Source organism: Gopherus evgoodei, chromosome 16, assembly GCF_007399415.2.
Source record: "Gopherus evgoodei ecotype Sinaloan lineage chromosome 16, rGopEvg1_v1.p, whole genome shotgun sequence".
Lineage (NCBI taxonomy): Eukaryota > Metazoa > Chordata > Testudines > Testudinidae > Gopherus > Gopherus evgoodei.
The window spans coordinates 13,902,954-13,920,585 of record NC_044337.1 but is presented as its reverse complement, the minus strand read 5'-3'; the positions used below and the strand labels follow the sequence as shown (position 1 = coordinate 13,920,585).

Below are 17,632 nucleotides of genomic sequence, written 5' to 3'. Positions count from 1 at the left end.
TCCCCATCACTCTTCAACTGTGGGGGGAGGGGTTACTGTACAGGGAGTTGCTCCCCCATCCACCCAACCCCCATGCATCTGGACCTCCAATACCCAGACATCCCTGCCATGCCTCACCCTGTATGCCCTGAACCCCCCCTAGCCCTCCATACCTCAACCCCACCCCACCGAACCTGAACCCCTATATTTGGAGCCCCCTGCACCCAGAGCCCCTGCCTCCAGACTACCAGGCACTGAGCTCCTTGCACTCCAACCTCCACCTTGACAAGCCCCACCCTGAGCTCCCATATCCAGACCCCCACATCAACCCCCAACTAGCTGCACCCAGACCTCCACCCCACCAAGCCCCACTCCCCCAGCACCAGAGCCCCCTGACGAGATTCCCCACACCCAGACCCCTATGCTGAGCCCCAACCACTTTCCCCTGGAAGCCCCTGCAGAGTCCTATTGCCCCTGCACCTGGAACCCCCACGAGCCTCTGTGCATTCAGATCCCCCTACACCTAAATCCCCCGCTGAGCTGCCTTCAAACCAATTGTCCCACACAGAATCCTCTCACCCGACACCTGGATCCCCCACAACATTGAGCCCCTCCACACTTGGATCCTGCCTGGTTGAGCTTGCCCGTCCCACAACTGGTGCGCCTGGCACAGAAGGGCAGGCCCTAGGGTGTTTCTGGGGCAGGCCCAGGCCTTGTGCTGTGTCAGGGTTGGATGCAACCTCACCACTGAGCCCGTGTCTCGGGGTGGAAGTGGGGAGGCTGCCGGGTGATCTCCCACCTTCATGCAGCCAGTGGCCTATGCTCCCTACTGCCATGCTGGAGCCTCTGCATTTATTTATTGACAAAATGTGAAGAATTTTAAAATATTGTGTGCAGAATTTTTAATTTTTTGGCACAGAATTTTTATATTTTTGGCACAGAAAGCACTCAGGAGTAGGAGGTCTAACACTCTGGTTACCTTCCCCAAATCTGAAGAAGAGGTCTGTGAAGCTCAAAAGCTGGTACCTTTCTACCAAGAGAAGCTGGTCCAATAAAAGCTACTATCTCACCTACCTTCTCTCAGCCTAGTCAGACAAGACACTCACACCATGTGGCTGCAGACAGGAGGCAGTAAGCACCATCGTTTAGAAACAGTGCCCTCTAAGGAAGATACACTGGATGTTACCATAGAGGGGCTTTGCCAAACCTTTTGCCAGCATTATTTCCCCCATCCCAAGATTCCATGATACACTTTAATAAGGATGTGGTTCTGGACACGTTACTAGCGAGGGACATCCCCCCTCACTAGCTCACAAGAATGGACATTTAATAAGTATCTTTTACCACAGAGAACCAATGGCCAGGCTGAGATTTGGAGCAACCCAGGCTCTGTGGTGAGCACACACAGGTGACCCAGAGGCACCAGGGCCCTGCCAAGAGGCTTATTGCTGAGGGAGGGATAGTTTGGAGTACCACTCACAAGGACCTGACTTAACAAGGAACACCAGCCATTGCTAGCACACATGTTCTGAAATCACATACCTCTTGTCTTATCCAAAAAGGTGTCCAAGGCGACCTATCTGCTTTATTTACCGCCCATGGCAAACCCCACTAAATCACCCATATCTACCTCCCATGCAGCTTCATCACATTCACTCTCAACATGCCTGCCGAACTCATTCAAGAGGAGAGTCAGGGGCTTCTACAAAGGCTCAGCCACATGTTCCACAAAGACAGACCAAAAATACAAAAGGAGGAGGAGAAAGCCACAGCAGGCACCCAATAATCCAATCCCAAGAGAACCCAATACAGCTGATAAGTCTCTCGATGGGGTAAGTACCCTCACCCTCACCTCTGTAATGAACAGGATACACTCCAGGAACATGTAGTCCTTATGGTTTTCAATCACCACCTTCTCATCAACAAAGTGCCGAGGTTCCAGGTTTGGGTGTTCTGAAAAAAATTCAGATGTCAAACCTCCTGGTCTCTTCCTGCTCCAGCCCCTCATTATAGACACAATCCACTTCAATAGCTTTCGGTGAGTTAGAGACAGAAGTTTCATACTAGGTCACCTACCACAGAGATCAGTGAAGGATTGGTTCATACCAACGATACATTGCATAGGGCTTTATCCAGTGGAGTTTAAATGTCTCCATAGATGAGACTTTCACACATTTCCCTTGGGAGACACTTTCACAGGTTTCCTGATGTGTGTCCTGTCTTAATTTCATCCTTTCATTGTGCCACCCTCTGTCATCTGTCTCTCTCCTTGATGTTTGTACCATTAAAATACTGGTAGGTTCAGGGGCCCATGGCCCTCAGCAAGCAAAGCTACATACACATTCAGTCCTTTTAATCTTTCATCAGCCTGCTAACCAGGTTGGTTGCTCTCCTCCAAGGCTCTTCTCTGTTTGTCTACATCTGTCTGGTAAACGAGCAAACATTGATTTCTAAAGTATTCCCTCAGACCTCTTTTTGGCTTTTGTATATACCCATGCAGCCAATTTTCCATCCATTCTGTACAGTTTCCAGCCAAGACAACATAAGTTACGAGATTTCCTGACACACATTACTAAAATCAAGTTATATTACAACTACTCCATTCCTTTCACCCACTGATTTTGAAATTCAAAAATGTAACATTTGGTCCTTATAAATGCATGACTTCATTGGTCACAGCTTCTTATCCACTAAATACTTACAGATACTCTCTTCTTAAAGTTTACTCCATTATTTCACTAGAGACTGAAGTGGAATTTACTGGATGTTAATTGTCAGGCTCAGATCATTCTTCCTTACTAGAGGCCATATTTCTAACCCTAAACTCTAAGACAGAGATGCACGAGGTTCACTGACTTTGTCTGTAGACCCAAGTCAACAGGATTAGTTGTGATATCCAGGGTCTTGAACCCAAGTCTGGGAGTTCCCAGACAGCTGCCACATCCTGGCCTCCACCCAATGGCTACTGAAACCAGGTGGGCTGAGATACTACTAGGGCGATAGCTCCAGCCAACGCACCACCCACAGGAGCTCTGATTGGAAGATGGCCCAGCTGCACCAATAGGTCCAACTACACTATTTAAGCCAGGAGTAGGAACAGGAAGTTTGTCCATGTAACAAAGTGGTTTTCTGTTGTGCCTGCCTTGGAGCCTCTTATGTCTACCTCCTGCACTCACCCCTGTTCCTCTTCTGCTCCCGGCTCCTCCCTTACCTCTGCCTTCACTCCTGTTCCCAGCGTGCTTGATTCTGGCCTCTCCTCCTGCCCTTATGCCTCACCGCCAAACCTCAGTGACCAATCCTGGTTCTGAACTCAGCCTTGGACTTCTGACCCCGATCCCAGCTTGACCCTTGGCTATGGCATTTTGCAACTGACCTCGGCTCTGACGCTCAGCTTTGATTCCTGGTTCCGATTCTGGCTTGACCTCAAGCTCTGGTAACTGGCAGTTGACTCTGTTGCTGACCCTCGGCTTCATTCCCCAAACGGTATTCCTGATCCACCCACTAGACCTGACCAACTATGTCCCGGTCCATCACATTTGTGCAATGAACAATATGATGAGGGCTCTTATCTATGTATCAATGGTATCTCGCAGCACAGTTCCAAAGCAGAATTATCCTGTGGACCAGCCAGGGCACTGTGTCAGATGCGTGTTGCCTGTTGTGATCAGACTACAGTATGCATTATTATTTGTTTACAGTAGCACCTAGAGGTCCCTGTTGAAATCAGTGCCTGCTTGTGCTAGGTGTCATACACACCCATTAAGTTAGAGGTGGGAAAACTACGGCCCACGGGCCAGATCCAGCCCACAGGACCCTCCTGCCCGGCCCCTGAGCTCCCAGCTCCTCCCCCACTGTTCCCTCTCCTGCAGCCTCAGCTCGCCGCGCCACCAGCACAATGCTCTGTGCAGCGGGGTTCCTGCAGATCCGCGACCTATCCTGGTGCTCTGGGTGGCGCAGAAAGGGGGCAGGGAGCAGAGGGGTTGGATAGAGGACAGGGGAGTTCAGGGTGGTGGTCAGGTGGCAGGGGTGTGGATAGAGGTCGGGGCAGTCAGAGAACAGGGAACAGGGGGTTGAATGGGGGCAGGGATCCCAGGGGAGCAGTCAGGGACAGGGGCCCCAGGGGTGGTCAGGGGACAGGAAGGAAGGGGTGGTTGGGTGGGGGAGGAATCCCAGGGGGGCAGTCAGGAATGACAGGAGGTTTCGGATTGGGTGGTGGGGGGCGGGCAGGAGTCTCGGAGGGACCCTCAGGGGGCGAGAAGCAGGAGGGGTTGGATAGGGGTGGGGGCCAGGCCACACCTGGCTGTTTGGGGAGGCACAGCCTTTTCTAACTGGCCCTCCATACAATTTCAGAAACCCAGTGTGGCCCTCAGGCCAAAAGGTTTGCCCGCCCCTGCATTAAGTCCTTGCCTCAAATATCAGAGGGTAGCCGTGTTAGTCTGGATCTGTAAAAGCAGCAAAGAATCCTGTGGCACCTTATAGACTAACAGACGTTTTGGAGCATGAGCTTTCGTGGGTGAATACCCACTTCCTCAGATGCATGTCATGTCATGCATCTGAGGAAGTGGGTATTCACCCACGAAAGCTCATGCTCCAAAACGTCTGTTAGTCTATAAGGTGCCACAGGATTCTTTGCTGCTTTTGCCTCAAATAGTTTACCATCTAAACAGACAGAACAAAGGAACTGTCCCCATTTTACACATAGGGAAATGAAGCCCAGAGGTACTAAATGATTTGCCCAAGGTGGCCCCAGGAGTCTATGGCAGAGCTGGAAATTAAACCCAAATTTGAGTCTCACCCTAGTGCCTTTGCAGTAAGAGCAGACTGTAAGCTACTCAGGGCAAAAACTGTCTTTTTCAGCACAAAAATACACCCAGGAGTCTCAATAAAAAACAGGTGTACTTTAAGATGTTTCAGCATTTCCACCGTAACCCTCCTTTTTCACATTCTGACCAACTGGCTTGTTTTGAAAGCAGAGAAGAAAAATTCTTAAACTTCAAGCAAACTTTCCAAATCAGCTTTTTTAAAGTTACACTTAGCTGGAAAAAAATATCCTGATCCACTGATGATCTTCACAATGAAGGACAGAGGGGGAGATAGACCAACATTTTGTAGGTTTGTTAGTACCTATCAGTTGGGAACTGCCCCATATGAAGGGCAGAAACTGGAAGTCATCCAGGCCCCAAACTCCCTGGCTACCAGCTGGTTCCATCCTGTAAGTTTTCTGGAGTTTCCGCATCACCTCCAGGTACCTAAGATAGAGAAGAAAGGGAAGGGCTAATATAAGACATCAGATGTAAAGGCTCAGGGCCTCTCTTCCCTGCTGAAACAATGGTGGGTTTCCAATCAGAAAACCCATCTACATATACAGGAGAGAAACAGACGGCCCAAGCTCATTCTCTCTGGACCCAGCACAAGCACCTGATCCAGGCCAACAGCCTGCTGGCTGGGTGAGCATCAAGAGTCCATGCTGGAGGAGAAACAAATGACAACAAACCATTTGTGAAAGACAGAGGTTTGACTCAGTCTGGTTCACAGCAGTGTTAAGTTTACAGCTAAAAGATATCAAATATTGGTTTTCTTGTACCAAATTTCTACCTCTTGGTTAACCAGAGGACAGGATACACTCGTATAAATAAACCTGCCCGACTCATGTTACCCAGAGAGCCCCTGCTTAGGAGGAAAAGGTATCCAGAGCCTATTTTGGTCATTCAACTATATATAAGAGGCTAAGCAAGGAAGTCAAGGAACAGCACTTTGTCCAAAGGAGATAATGTAAGTGGGTGATGGTGACAGCATAAAAGGCAGCAGAGTCCCCAAATCTTTTGATGAAGATAGAGCTAGTACCTGGGGATGACAACTCTGACTCACTGCAGAACATATTCCATCATGCCCATCACTCTGTATCCGCTCTCTGTGCCCATTTGTGAGGCGACAAGAGGGAGTACGCTTTTAAAGGTGTTCCTTACAGACCAGGATCAGAACCCTGGATCCATGACTTGCATACAGCGCCCTGCACAGAACGCTGCACGCTCGATAAATGTCCTGCCACAAGACCATAGAGAAAATTGAGCCTGATAGTAGACTTAATGGCAAACACAGCACTGAGGTTTTTACTGAATTCAATTTAAAAAAAAAAAGGGAGCAGCAGCTTTTGAATACCATCCCTGTATATTTTACTTTGCTGCAAAAATTTTCTGTCTGTTGCCTGATAACAATGACACTCCCCTCCCCCAGCTCTTTTCACCAGAGGATCGCAAAGCACTTTACAAATATCCCTGAGTTAAGCTGTACAACAGTCCCTGTGAGGGAGAATTGATCATCTCCACTTTACAGATGGGGAAAATGAAGCGCAGAGAGGAGAAGCGACTTGCCCAAGTTCACACAGCGATTCAGTGGCAAAGTTGGGATTAGAACATAGGCGTCCCAATGGCCAGTTCTCTGCTTGCACCACTACAAACCCCAGTTCCTGCATTGCGGTAGCTCTCAAGAGGAGCTATGGAGGGCTTGCAGGTTCACAGACTGAAAGGTCAGAAGATACCATTAGATCCTCTAGTCTGATCTCCTGCATAACACAAGCCGCAGAATTTCATCCAGTTACCCCTATACTGAGCCTAATAATTTGTACTGACTACCATGTATCTTCCAGAAAGCCATCCAGTCTGGACTTGAAGCCATTAAGAGATGGAGAATCCACCACTGTCCTTGGTAGTTTCCTCCACTAGTTAATCTCCCCACTTGTTAAAAAAATTATCCTTTATTTGTAATTTGAATGTGTCTGGCTTTACCTTGAGTCACTGGTTATTATTATACCTTTATCCACTAGGTTGGAGAGCCCGTTAGCAGCTGGTACATTTTCTCCATGAAGGTATATATACACAGTGATCAAATCACCTCTTGTCTTGGATTTGGAGTGAGGACACACAGATTACTGCACATCAGGCAGTGTGCCAACACAAAGGGTGTGGGGCCACATTACGACCAGACAGTAGCGAGAATTAGGTGTGGTGGATTGATGGTTGCAGGCCACATGCTTTATGACCAGTGAACCACAGACAGATTTGAGGGGAAAATGCCCTAGGAACAGTTCTACCTCACCTGTACTTGCATTGCCTCACCTGTTAAACACTTTGAAGACAATGGCCAGCTGATCATCCACCCTGAGAACACCAATTTTGCACAGGCAACAGAGAAAGGCAGCGAATGCTGCTTCGTGACCTGGGATTGAAGGAAAGGAGACAGACAAAATATTGGCAATTCCCATCATAGATAAACTCTCTGCAGGTGCCACAGTGGCTCTTTGGAGGACACAGCAATCACATCCCCATGAGCGGCAGAGCTCCAACTGACAAAGGCTCCTTCTTACTTGGATAAGATCACAAAAAAGACTCTTTCTATTATTAACACCCAACAATAATATTTCATACCTACATAGCATCCACTATCCAAGGATCCCACGGTGCTTCACAGCCATTAACAAATTAAACACGTACCCTTGTGAAGTAGTGAAGGATTAGTCCCATCTGTACAATGGGAAAACTGAGACACAGAAGAGTTATGTGACTTGACCAAGACACCACAGTGAATCAGTGGCAGAATTCAGAAGCCATGAATCTAGTCCAGAAATTGAATCACTAAACAACACTTCTCTTGCACCTGCACATGAACACCCTCCCTGTTCATATTCAGGGAATTAAGATGTCAGTTTCATCTCTAAGACTGGTAGCCACGTTAGTCTGTATCAGCAAAAACAACGAGGAGTCCTTGTGGCACCTTAGAGACTAACAAATGTATTTACCTGCAGAATTAAATATTTTGAGAGCCAGGCATTGAGAGAGTGGAGTGTTGGTAGCAACTCCCTTTCTTATGAGCTGATCAAGAGGATGGGGGAGCTGGAGGATTCCAGAATAACCCAGCGAGGGATGTGTGTGTTTGGGGGTGAACACAAACACTCGTTAGCAATTAAACAGATTTCCTCCTACTTTCAAAAGGCCCTATGTCAGAAGGACATTACCCCTGCTCCACCCCAGGGAAAAGCTCCGCCCTAAGGTGCCGAACTGTCAGCCATGGGCCACCCGCTCTATGCAGCTTTGTCCTCTGGCTAACAGTGAAGAGAGCAGAATAAATGCAGCACTCAGAAGAGCCCATAAGATTTTGGGGCTGGTTGCAGAAAGGTGCTTTTAATTTCCCCTTGGGTGGGAGAAACTACAGCAATAAAGAGAGTAAATAAAGGAGGTGGCTCCACTTTATAAAGCCGTGCAGTTGTTGGGATATGAACAAGCTGCACCAAAGATATAGCAGTGCTGATCTGAAAGAATACAGAACTCAATGCTCAAGACAGGGGACTGGTGGAGAGACTGGATTTCCCTCACCAAGCTGCACTGACAGTCTAAGTCAACAGGTCCATTACTAAAGGCAACATCTCCCCCTGGCGATCAAGAGCTGCAGCACAGCTGATGAGATTTGCACACCTGTGTTTCTTCATCTCTTTACCTCAATCCTCCTCTCCTTACCCAGCACATTACAGATGTCACATATTTCAGGTTCCTGGCATGCTACAATGACCCTCACTCCAGCTATCTGATTAAGTCATTAGCCGGACATTCCTCTCCGAGCCCTTTTCCTCCAATACATACAGGTGGGACTCCTTGGAATTTCAGGGTCTGCTCTCATACTGATGTAAATCCAAAATAACCTAACTAAAGCGAATGGAATTACTCCAGCTTTTGATTCTGACATTTCTCCCTGGGCCTGATTCTACTCTCACATTAGGTCTTAAAGGTCCGACGTGGTATTTATGCCACACATAGCAAACATTTGTGGCCACTTACGATCTGAAGACACTTCTCACAGAGTATGAACATTAACTCATTTCCTGATCTGATTCCAATCCAAGATATTACATTTTAGCACCTTAAATTCCCCCTTGTGATTCAGCTGCACACAATAATCCATATACACTTCTGTTCTACACCACCGTGCAGTGTTGCTGTGCGCTGTTAAGCAGCTCCCATGGTACATGCCAGAAGTGAGAGTATTTCAACAGTGGTTGCAGTGGTCAATTAATATTTCTACAGCACTTTGATGAAAGATGCTATAGGGAAGCTAAGAATGCTTATTTTGAAAAACTTAAGATGACTAGGACTGAAGTGGAGGCAGCTAAGAATCTACATCAATCACAGCTCTGGTATAAACAGATTCTGATCCCCTGCTCTCTCCTGGACAGTTTTAGCCTTGGCGTGATCCAGAGCAGTTCCCTGCCATGGCATATATTGACTGTAGGGGTGAATTCACGCTGGGGAATCTAAGCCCAGCAAAGCTAGAAGAATTAAGTGTGCACATGAAGGTACCTGTCCCATAGTCGATGCGGGTGGAGTTACCCACGGATTCCTTCAGGTATACAGCTATCTCTGGTGCAGCTTCAGCCAGATGCTCGGGGATCACTGTTTTAACCAAGTTTTCTGCTTCCTTAAACACAACAACAAAAGGTTTCTGAGCATTAACCTAGATGTGCCACAACCCAAAAGGTAGGTACAAGGCACCACCAACATCCTCGCTATTGGTTAGAGTTGGTTTTGCATGGAGCGAGCCACCCCCTCCAACAGACCAGATTGATTAGGGAAAAATAAGAAACTCTTACATTATTCAAAAGCTCCTGTTACAGGCAAATCTAAGGAGCAGCATTAATTGTCTCCAGGCTGGTGAATTTGTAGGTCACCAGTTGGGGTGGCAGAGATTTAGTCAGAGAGAATGGCTTCTTCCACTTAAAAAACATCCATCCTGATAAGTCCTTAATACAGATGCCCCACTTGTTGACAGTCCCAGCAGAGCACCCCAGGCTTAGATGACCTGGTGAGTGAATTCCCCTACAATTGCTGGAGGTGGTCTCTCCAGGGCAGGATTGCGGCATACAGGGGAGCAGTGTGCAGAGCGCTTGCCCAGTCACTGCCTGGCCTGTATCCTTTTTTGGAGAGAGAGGACTTCATTCAGTCTGCAAAGCCATCAACCTAGTACCTTTCTCTGGCACTCAGTGCCCTCGAAATGAAACTTTAACAAACTGCAATGCAATGTATCTATGGGACCAGAAGGAGCCCACGGGTAAATGCACTGCAACCTACTACAGTGCACTCTGCCTCCGCGAGCTCCACGGAGCCTTCTCTGGGGTGAGCCCTCTCAGCTGAGGCAGGCCAAACTATGCCATGGGCCATCACGTACCTGCTCCCATATCTACAGGCAGGTGGACACAATGGATGGTTAAAGAGGGAGAGCAGTCAGTGAAGCTCCTGGGGATTACCTCCATGGGACAAAGACCCTGTCAAAGAGTATGTAAAGGTGAGCTGTGCTCCCATGGGGGTTCAAGACCAGCACCAGACCTGAGATCAAGAGACCTGAAACATAGTCCCCATCTAATCCTGCAAATTGGTGGGTCAATCTACTGTCTGCCCAGGTATAACATGAGGATGGCAGCCTTTCCATGATCATTGCAAGACATACTTCTTGGTGATGAAGCCTCCCTTTTAAGTCTACCATCTAAGAGACTCTCTCCCAACCCCTACATACCTGGTCTAGTTTGGCGTACCAAGTCCTGAAGGCCTTATTCCCAAAGCGAGAGGGCTGGTTCACTGGTGGGGTCTCATCAATCCACCTGTCGAGGGTATCCAGGAGCTCCACCAGCTTTTCAATTGGCTACGAGGACAGAATGGGTGACAGCTCACAGTCAGACAGGAGAAGAAAGTCTCACGCACAAGTACAAGCCAGTCACCTTAAAACCATTGCCCCAGGCTCCAGCATTTCTGTTTTACCTGCACCTGCCAGTGTTCTCCCGGAATTGAGTAGCAGACCCCCAAACAGACTTTGCAAGGAATGGAAGGGGATAATGGGTACACATCATCTCTCTAAGGTCCACAGTGGCCAGCCCCAACCCTTCACATCAGGAAAGGACAGTCCAGTCCAAAAGACAACAGCCCACATCCCATACTGACCTGGGCTTTCTGAGAGCCCAGATACAGCCACTCATTAACAGCAGCTTAAGAAGGCAGGCATCTCTTCCAGGGACTCTCAGAATCACGTACAATGCAATACTACAGCCACATAAGATGCTCTATTGTTGCAGATTTTTTTTAAATGGTCACATAATTGTGTTCCAGAGTCTAAGATCTCATCTTCAAAAAGGAAGTCCCTAGTCTGAATACTTGCAAAGAGAACCTGACCAAACCAGGGGAGGGAGGAGCAGGTTGTGGGGTAGGGCAACATCATTCAGGGGTCTCTGACACGCAGTTGTGGGCTCTGCACCACACACTTTAAAGCTAATATTCTCCACAGGACAAGATATACTGTTTAGAAAGTATCCTGACTGCTGCTGACCGACCTTTGTCAAGTCACTTCGGCCCAGATCCTCAAAGGCATTTAGGTTTCTAACTCCAAATAGGAGTTAAACATCTAAATATCATTGAGAACTGGGGTCTCCGTTTTCCCACTACTCTTTGTCTGTCCTGTCTATTTAGACTGTAAGCTCTTTGGCGCAGAGAATCTCTTTTACTAGGTGTTCATACAATGCCAAGCACTAAGGGGCCTCAACCTCGATCAGGACTCCACCTAATACTTGTCATAGTCTGATCTCCAGCGGTATCAATCCTCTCTGCAAATCAGACGATCAGTGCACATGGCACTTCACAAACGCGCACATACGAGATACGGTCGCCACCCAAAAGAGCTAACAGTCTCATTCATGCAAAGGAGGATTCCCAGGAGAGATTGAGGTGGGATTTGAAAGCAGGGAGGGAAAGCGGTTGGTGCAGGCCGGGACAGGCGGCATTCCAAAGAGGAGGGAGGTGTGACTGATGGCATGATGCTGAGAATGGAAGACAATGATGAAGGAACAGTGAGCTGCCGCCAAGGAGCAAGAAAGGCAGAGGTGTCCAGCCCCTTGAAGGTAGAGATGAGGAGCTTGATTTTGATGTGAAGAGAGAGACGCAGCCTGGGAAGGGGTTAAAGGAGGGGCTGACACAGCCAGAGCAAAGGGAGAGCAGGATTCTAAGTAATGGGGAACCTTGGGCAAGAGAGACGACTACGAGGGGCAGAGACTGGCAGGCAATACAGAGCGTGATTCAGCACTGTGCGGGTACATGGAGCCTGCTGGAAAAGCTTTAGGGTTTGAGCCCAGGACATGCAAACACCCCCTGGGCCCAGAGCTGAGGAGCAGAGGCCCTCTGGGTGCAGCCACTACTGCCCCAGTTCAATTACAAAGCCGAAACGTAGTGGCAGGATCATTGTCCAAACCCCAACCACTGGATTAAGCTGCAGAAGGCAGCACTAGGAGGCCCCGCTAACAACTGTGAGATATTTTCACCTGCCAACATATTTGGGATTCTCCAATCCCGAGTCAGAGCAGTCAGAGCCACATTGGTCACCACGGCGGCAGGCTGGGCCCTGGGCAACAGAGGCACCACGGTCTCAATAGGGGATTTCTCCTTCAAGAAGAGAAAGAGGACAGATGAGGCAGGGGCTGGTTTGACTTTGCTGGAGGCATCGACCATGTGAAGCTGGCTGGTCTCCTGGGCTGTGGTTCAATTCTTCATGCTGCCTGTCAGAAGAGGACTAGGAAACAGCAGAGCCTAGCAAGTTTCTAGCCCTTGAAGCACCACTGGAGAGGCGGGGGAGAGGAGAGAGACAGGCAGCACTTTACTGCCTTTGAACCAGCAGCAAGTCTCCTCCCCCCTCACCCTCTCCACTGCAGGGAGGTCTTTCGTGACATCTGCAGCTAGCTGAGCGGGTGCCTCTCCAGACACTGGCTCTGGAGGAGCTGCTCGAAACAAGTGAGGGTGCAGCATAAAGTCATACAGCAGGAATCTAGGATTTATCTGCTGCAAAAGGAGCCCCAAATCCAGAGCAGTGAAGGGGTCAAAAGAGGATGGCTGTGATTGGTGGGTGGGCAAGAACAGAGTAAAGCAGGGAAAGCACAGGGGGGACCCTAAGCACAGCATCTGCAGATGCACTGGGGAAGACGACAGGCCACATGCAACCTGGGAGCCACTGTAAGATCACAGGCTGGAATCCGCGAAAGGGCAGCACCCGTGACTTGAGCGAAGAGGGACGAGACTATTATTATTTATTATCTGTACTGTGGTGTTGGAGCCCCGTCGTAGATCAGAACCCCATAGTGCTAGGCACTGTACAAATCCAGAACACAGAGACTGGTCATCCCCCAATGGGGTTGGGCTTCTTGATTTTCAGCTCAGCCCGACCTGGCTACCACACTCCCCTCCAATTATCAATAGAGGCCCCGGCAGTGGCTTTTGTTAAATAATTAAATAACGCCAGTGATTTATCCCCAGCAGCAGCAGCAGCTCATTACGAGCAGCTCCCGTATTTCAAACCCTCTCACCGAGCCGTGACTGCGGCGCTCGGTGCTGGCTGGATAAATGGCTGGCAAGAGATTTTCTTCTTTTGTCCCCCTTGCAGTCTCTGCCTCCAGGCCTCAGGGAGGGGAGGCAGAGTCACGCGTCCCTTCCTCATTCGCCTGCTTTAAAGGGATTAAAAACAGCCCAGCTGAACGCAGGAGAGCAGGACCCAGCTGCTGGCTCAGCCATGCCAATAAATAATTAAAGAAACGCAGCTCATTTTGGGCTCAGGGCCTTTTGAACGGGGGCTTATTGAAAGGGGCAGGTTTCCATTGCCCAGCAGAATTAACATGGCAGAGGAAACTCATACTGCCAGGGCAGAACCTAGCCAGGGGAAACAGCAGGGCTCACAGGAGCTCAGCAATCAGAACCACTGCAGCATGGTCTTGGGTGGCTAGGTTTTTAGAGACTCTATTTTTACTTTACCTTCCTAGGCATCAGAGCAAGGGCGAATCCTCCCCCCGCCACCGTTCTTCTTTCTGTTGTGCTGATTTTGCATCCTGTCGCCCTCCCAGACCAAAATCTGCCCTGTGATCACAAAGGTGAACCCTGTAGCCTCCTATGGAACAGTGCCCTGACAGCGTCTCTTGTGAGCATCAGCCGGACAACTGGAGGTGATGAGATGGCAAATGTCCCCTCTAGAGCCCGAACAGTCAGGCACCTTGGTGTCAAGAGTGACTGCCTCTTTCCCACCCTTCCCCGCTAGAATCCAAGCAAGTCACCCCAGAGCTGGGAGACAGCAACTGAAGTGCAGGAGATTCTCAACTGCAAGTTGGAAGTGGGCAAACACCATAAAAATAAATGTGATCTGGAATCACAGAGACTATTTCAAGGGTCTGAGACCTCTCTGCAGGCTGCATGTTCTCTTGTCCCAATTCTGCTCACTTGGAAGCTCAAAGTTAACCCTTCCCTGCCACGTTAGACATGCATGCCAAAGCCACAGCTGTTACTACAGACTGGCCTGGGAGCCAGCTCCAAGAACATCTCCCAGCAAGCAGCCAGACACTCAGCCTCCACTGTGGGAGCCATACACAGCCCACAGGCAGATGCTCAGCCCTCTTATTTATTAAGTGCAGCCTGTGTGTTCAGTGCAATATGAAAATCCAGGCTGGTGACACAGAGGTTACAGTCTGAAGGTCTGGCCCTGCCAGGTGGATCAGCACCTCATGAGAGGCGTGGAGTGCACTCAGCCACCAGTGACTTCATTTGATTGCAACAGGAGCTAAGCATGCTCACACACTAAGTGTGCTCCCTTTGCAAGTTCAGATGCTCAATATCCTGCAGACTGTTAGGTGGTCTGGTCTCTCCTCTCCCCTTACCAACAAGTGATCAGTTGCAAGGAGGATGTGCATGCAAAGGAGGGATTTGAGGAAGTGTTAGGTGCAGGCAGGAGTTCCAAGTGTTTGATCAGCAAAGAAGGTATAAAATGCAGAAGGAACCTCAGCAAGGAGTAGGGAAGGAGGAAGATGATGGATGCAGCCTCATCAACAGGGCAACCCACTGGACCTTCCACCCCAGAGGAAAGCAGATTCATTTTGCCTTCAGTAACAGGTTTCTACCCTGCTCAGCATGAAGGCAGCAAGATATATTTCCTGTGACTTTCTTAGTTGTTGACATCACATTTGGTATTTGTCACTTGCACTAAAATCATTTCAAGGGGATCTGTCAAGAGGAGAGGGAAACACATTCCTTCTTTTTCTGCTTCTTTATGACGGTTAAGGGCCTGAAAGGGTGGGCGGCTGGGATTTAAAGTTATTGTTCTGATTGTTTTATACATTAGAAATTCAGGTCTTGCTACCCTCTTTACCCTGTAATACTCCAGTGATGATTGGAGACCAACATGATTATGACAGAGGCACACTGTGCAGGCAAACCCTGAACAACTGAAAGGGGGAATGGTTTTTATTCAGACTGTTTAAAATGGGATTTTGGCAGCTCCTATTTAACCAAATGCCTGAACAAAAGTTGGAAGAAAAGTGCTTTTGGTAGAGATTCCACAGCCCTGTTCTTTCAGCAAAGGGCAAGTGAGTTTCTAAGCCACATGTTCAGCTCCTCAAGGGAAATCTCCCCAGAACACAGATGGCCAGCCCTGGCAAGCCTGATATCTCTAACAAAAACCAAAATGGTGGGAAAAAAAACCTTCCTTCCAGGCCTCCTCCTTTTCCCCCCAGAAAGCCACAGCCAGACAGGGCACAAGTTCATTCCTCCCTCTGCCACTTGCAGGTCTCCTTTAAGCACCCTCATTAACTTGCACAGTTATGACTGGTTATAATTGGAAAGAGCTAAGAGGGTCCCATGAAATTCTCTTCGTCACTCTGCACTGGACTCAGTCCAGCGCTGCTTGGAAGATGAGGAGTTCAGTGACTGACACAATAACCACAGGTCAGTGCTACACCACTGCTTACTTTGGAATAATGACAGAAACATGACAAGTTCCAGGGGATAATGCGCATGAAGAGGAAATCTGCATTATAACCCTGAGAGTCCACTCTGAATCTCACTTCTGGCCTCAAACAGCCTGGACAGCACTATGCTGAAAGAACTTTCCGCCCACTTGCACACGAGGAGCTGCAGTGTTACAAACGCCACCAGGTGACACACACACAAAACTCCCCCGGGGAAACCAGGTCACTAATGCCCTACCGTCCCCTAAGAGCCTGCCAAACACCTTTGAACTAGTGCTTAGGTCATCTTGGTCCAAGTTCATCTCTTCCTTCCCTCACCCAGTCTGTGTTCTACTCACGTCTCATAAATCAGATTAAAAGAACACGAAGTGCAGCATTAGACAGTCTGGGCCCAGCCAAAAATCTCCCCCGAGCTCACAGGATAGGGCCCAGCAGGGCTCATTCAGAGTTCAAGCACAGCAGGGCAAGGCTAGATGCATGGAAGGATCCAAGGTAAACCTCTCTGCACCACACCCCTTATTCAAACAATAGAGATTAGAGACTATGACAGGCTTCACACCAAGAGGCAGGAGCAGCTGTAACTGCTGCCCAGACAACAGCGCAGGAAAGGCAGCTTGTTACAGTCTGAAGAATCTAACTGTCCCCTCATGGGGTGAAGACACAAGAAAGCCAAAGAACGTTGGCACTGAGGGCAAAGGGGAAGCAATATTTTGCCCATCTGTAGCATCTTTCAGGTCAGAGTAAACATGAATGAATAAAACCTCACAGCCCTCACTGGGAGGTCACTACTAATATCTCCATTTGAGAGATGGGGACACTGAGGTACTTGCCCAAGGTCACACAGCAAGTCAGCGGGAAGAGAACCCAAGACTCCCAATCCTCCACAATAGCCATTAAATAAGATGGCTTCTTGGTTTCTGGTTGAGAGCAGGCAGCAATAGCGTAGTGGGTATGGACAGAACAGGGCACCTCTTCTTCACCCTCAGCCTCTAAACACCCCAGGTTCCTCTGTTTGCTCAATTACAAGTTCTGCGAGTAAGCAAAGGCACCTCGTTACCAGATGAAGCATTGCATGCTGTTACTTCTTGTCTCCACAGGCTGCTCTACCACTGTTAATGAGGAAAGCAGATACAGTCTGGCTCCACTTTGTTCTCTGCGGGGCACCAGGAAAGCAGCCGTCGCAGCCCTGGGCCCTGCTGTGGAAGGCAAACCAGCAAAAGCAGAGCAAATGCAAGATTGAAACAACAGGGCTGGGCCCTTTTCCCACCTCAGATACTTTGTATTCACAGGTCAGCTTCTTGCCTTTGACACCTTCGTTCAGGGTGAGGATGAAACCTATGTAGTCTGCATACGCCTGCAAACAAACACAAGCGGAAGGGGTGTTAGCTGAGCGCTGACAGTTACTTCGGAGCCAAGCAACCCCAGTGTGAGAAGCCTAGAGCAAACCGAAGGGATGATGCCCAACCCATGGCATCAGTTTCCTGGGATAGTCCAGGACACGGCTTGTTCTGTTGCTACTGTCTTGTCCTTGGAGACTCCTAGCGCGATGGGAACTCCTGGGACACCACTAAGTGCACTTTGAGCCCTCAGTGGTGACATCACACTGACCAAGCTCTCTGTACAAACAGCCCAAACCACGACCCTCCTCCTTGAATCCCCTTGCCAGGTTCCTGTCTCTTACCATGCCACATTCAAGCATCTCATGTCCAGGCTTTGCACAATCTCGACCCTATCTACATCACTGCTTGTTTCATCCTACTCCATCTCACTTCTCAAAAACCTCTTCCTTTATCTACTTCTCCTGCTCTCTGCCCCGGGCCTTCTTTCATGCTACCCACAATTAGGAGGAGA

At 48.9% G+C, this 17,632-nt stretch overlaps 1 protein-coding gene across 2 annotated transcripts in view; it reads right to left on the bottom strand.

Moving 5' to 3' along the window:
* The window catches only part of PTPA (protein phosphatase 2 phosphatase activator), a 41,205-nt gene that overhangs the window by 17,418 nt on the left and 6,155 nt on the right, over positions 1–17,632 (bottom strand). For both annotated transcript variants that reach the window (XR_003996718.1, XM_030535140.1), the window contains exons 3-8: positions 17,049–17,135; positions 10,537–10,662; positions 9,327–9,444; positions 7,095–7,194; positions 5,104–5,228; positions 1,832–1,932 (exon numbers count right to left, since the gene is read on the bottom strand). Coding sequence is in view for 1 of the 2 variants with exons in the window: in XM_030535140.1 (XP_030391000.1) it covers positions 1,832–1,932; positions 5,104–5,228; positions 7,095–7,194; positions 9,327–9,444; positions 10,537–10,662; positions 17,049–17,135 (657 nt within the window). In the remaining variant the exon portion in view is untranslated. The remainder of the gene's footprint in view (positions 1–1,831; positions 1,933–5,103; positions 5,229–7,094; positions 7,195–9,326; positions 9,445–10,536; positions 10,663–17,048; positions 17,136–17,632) is intronic.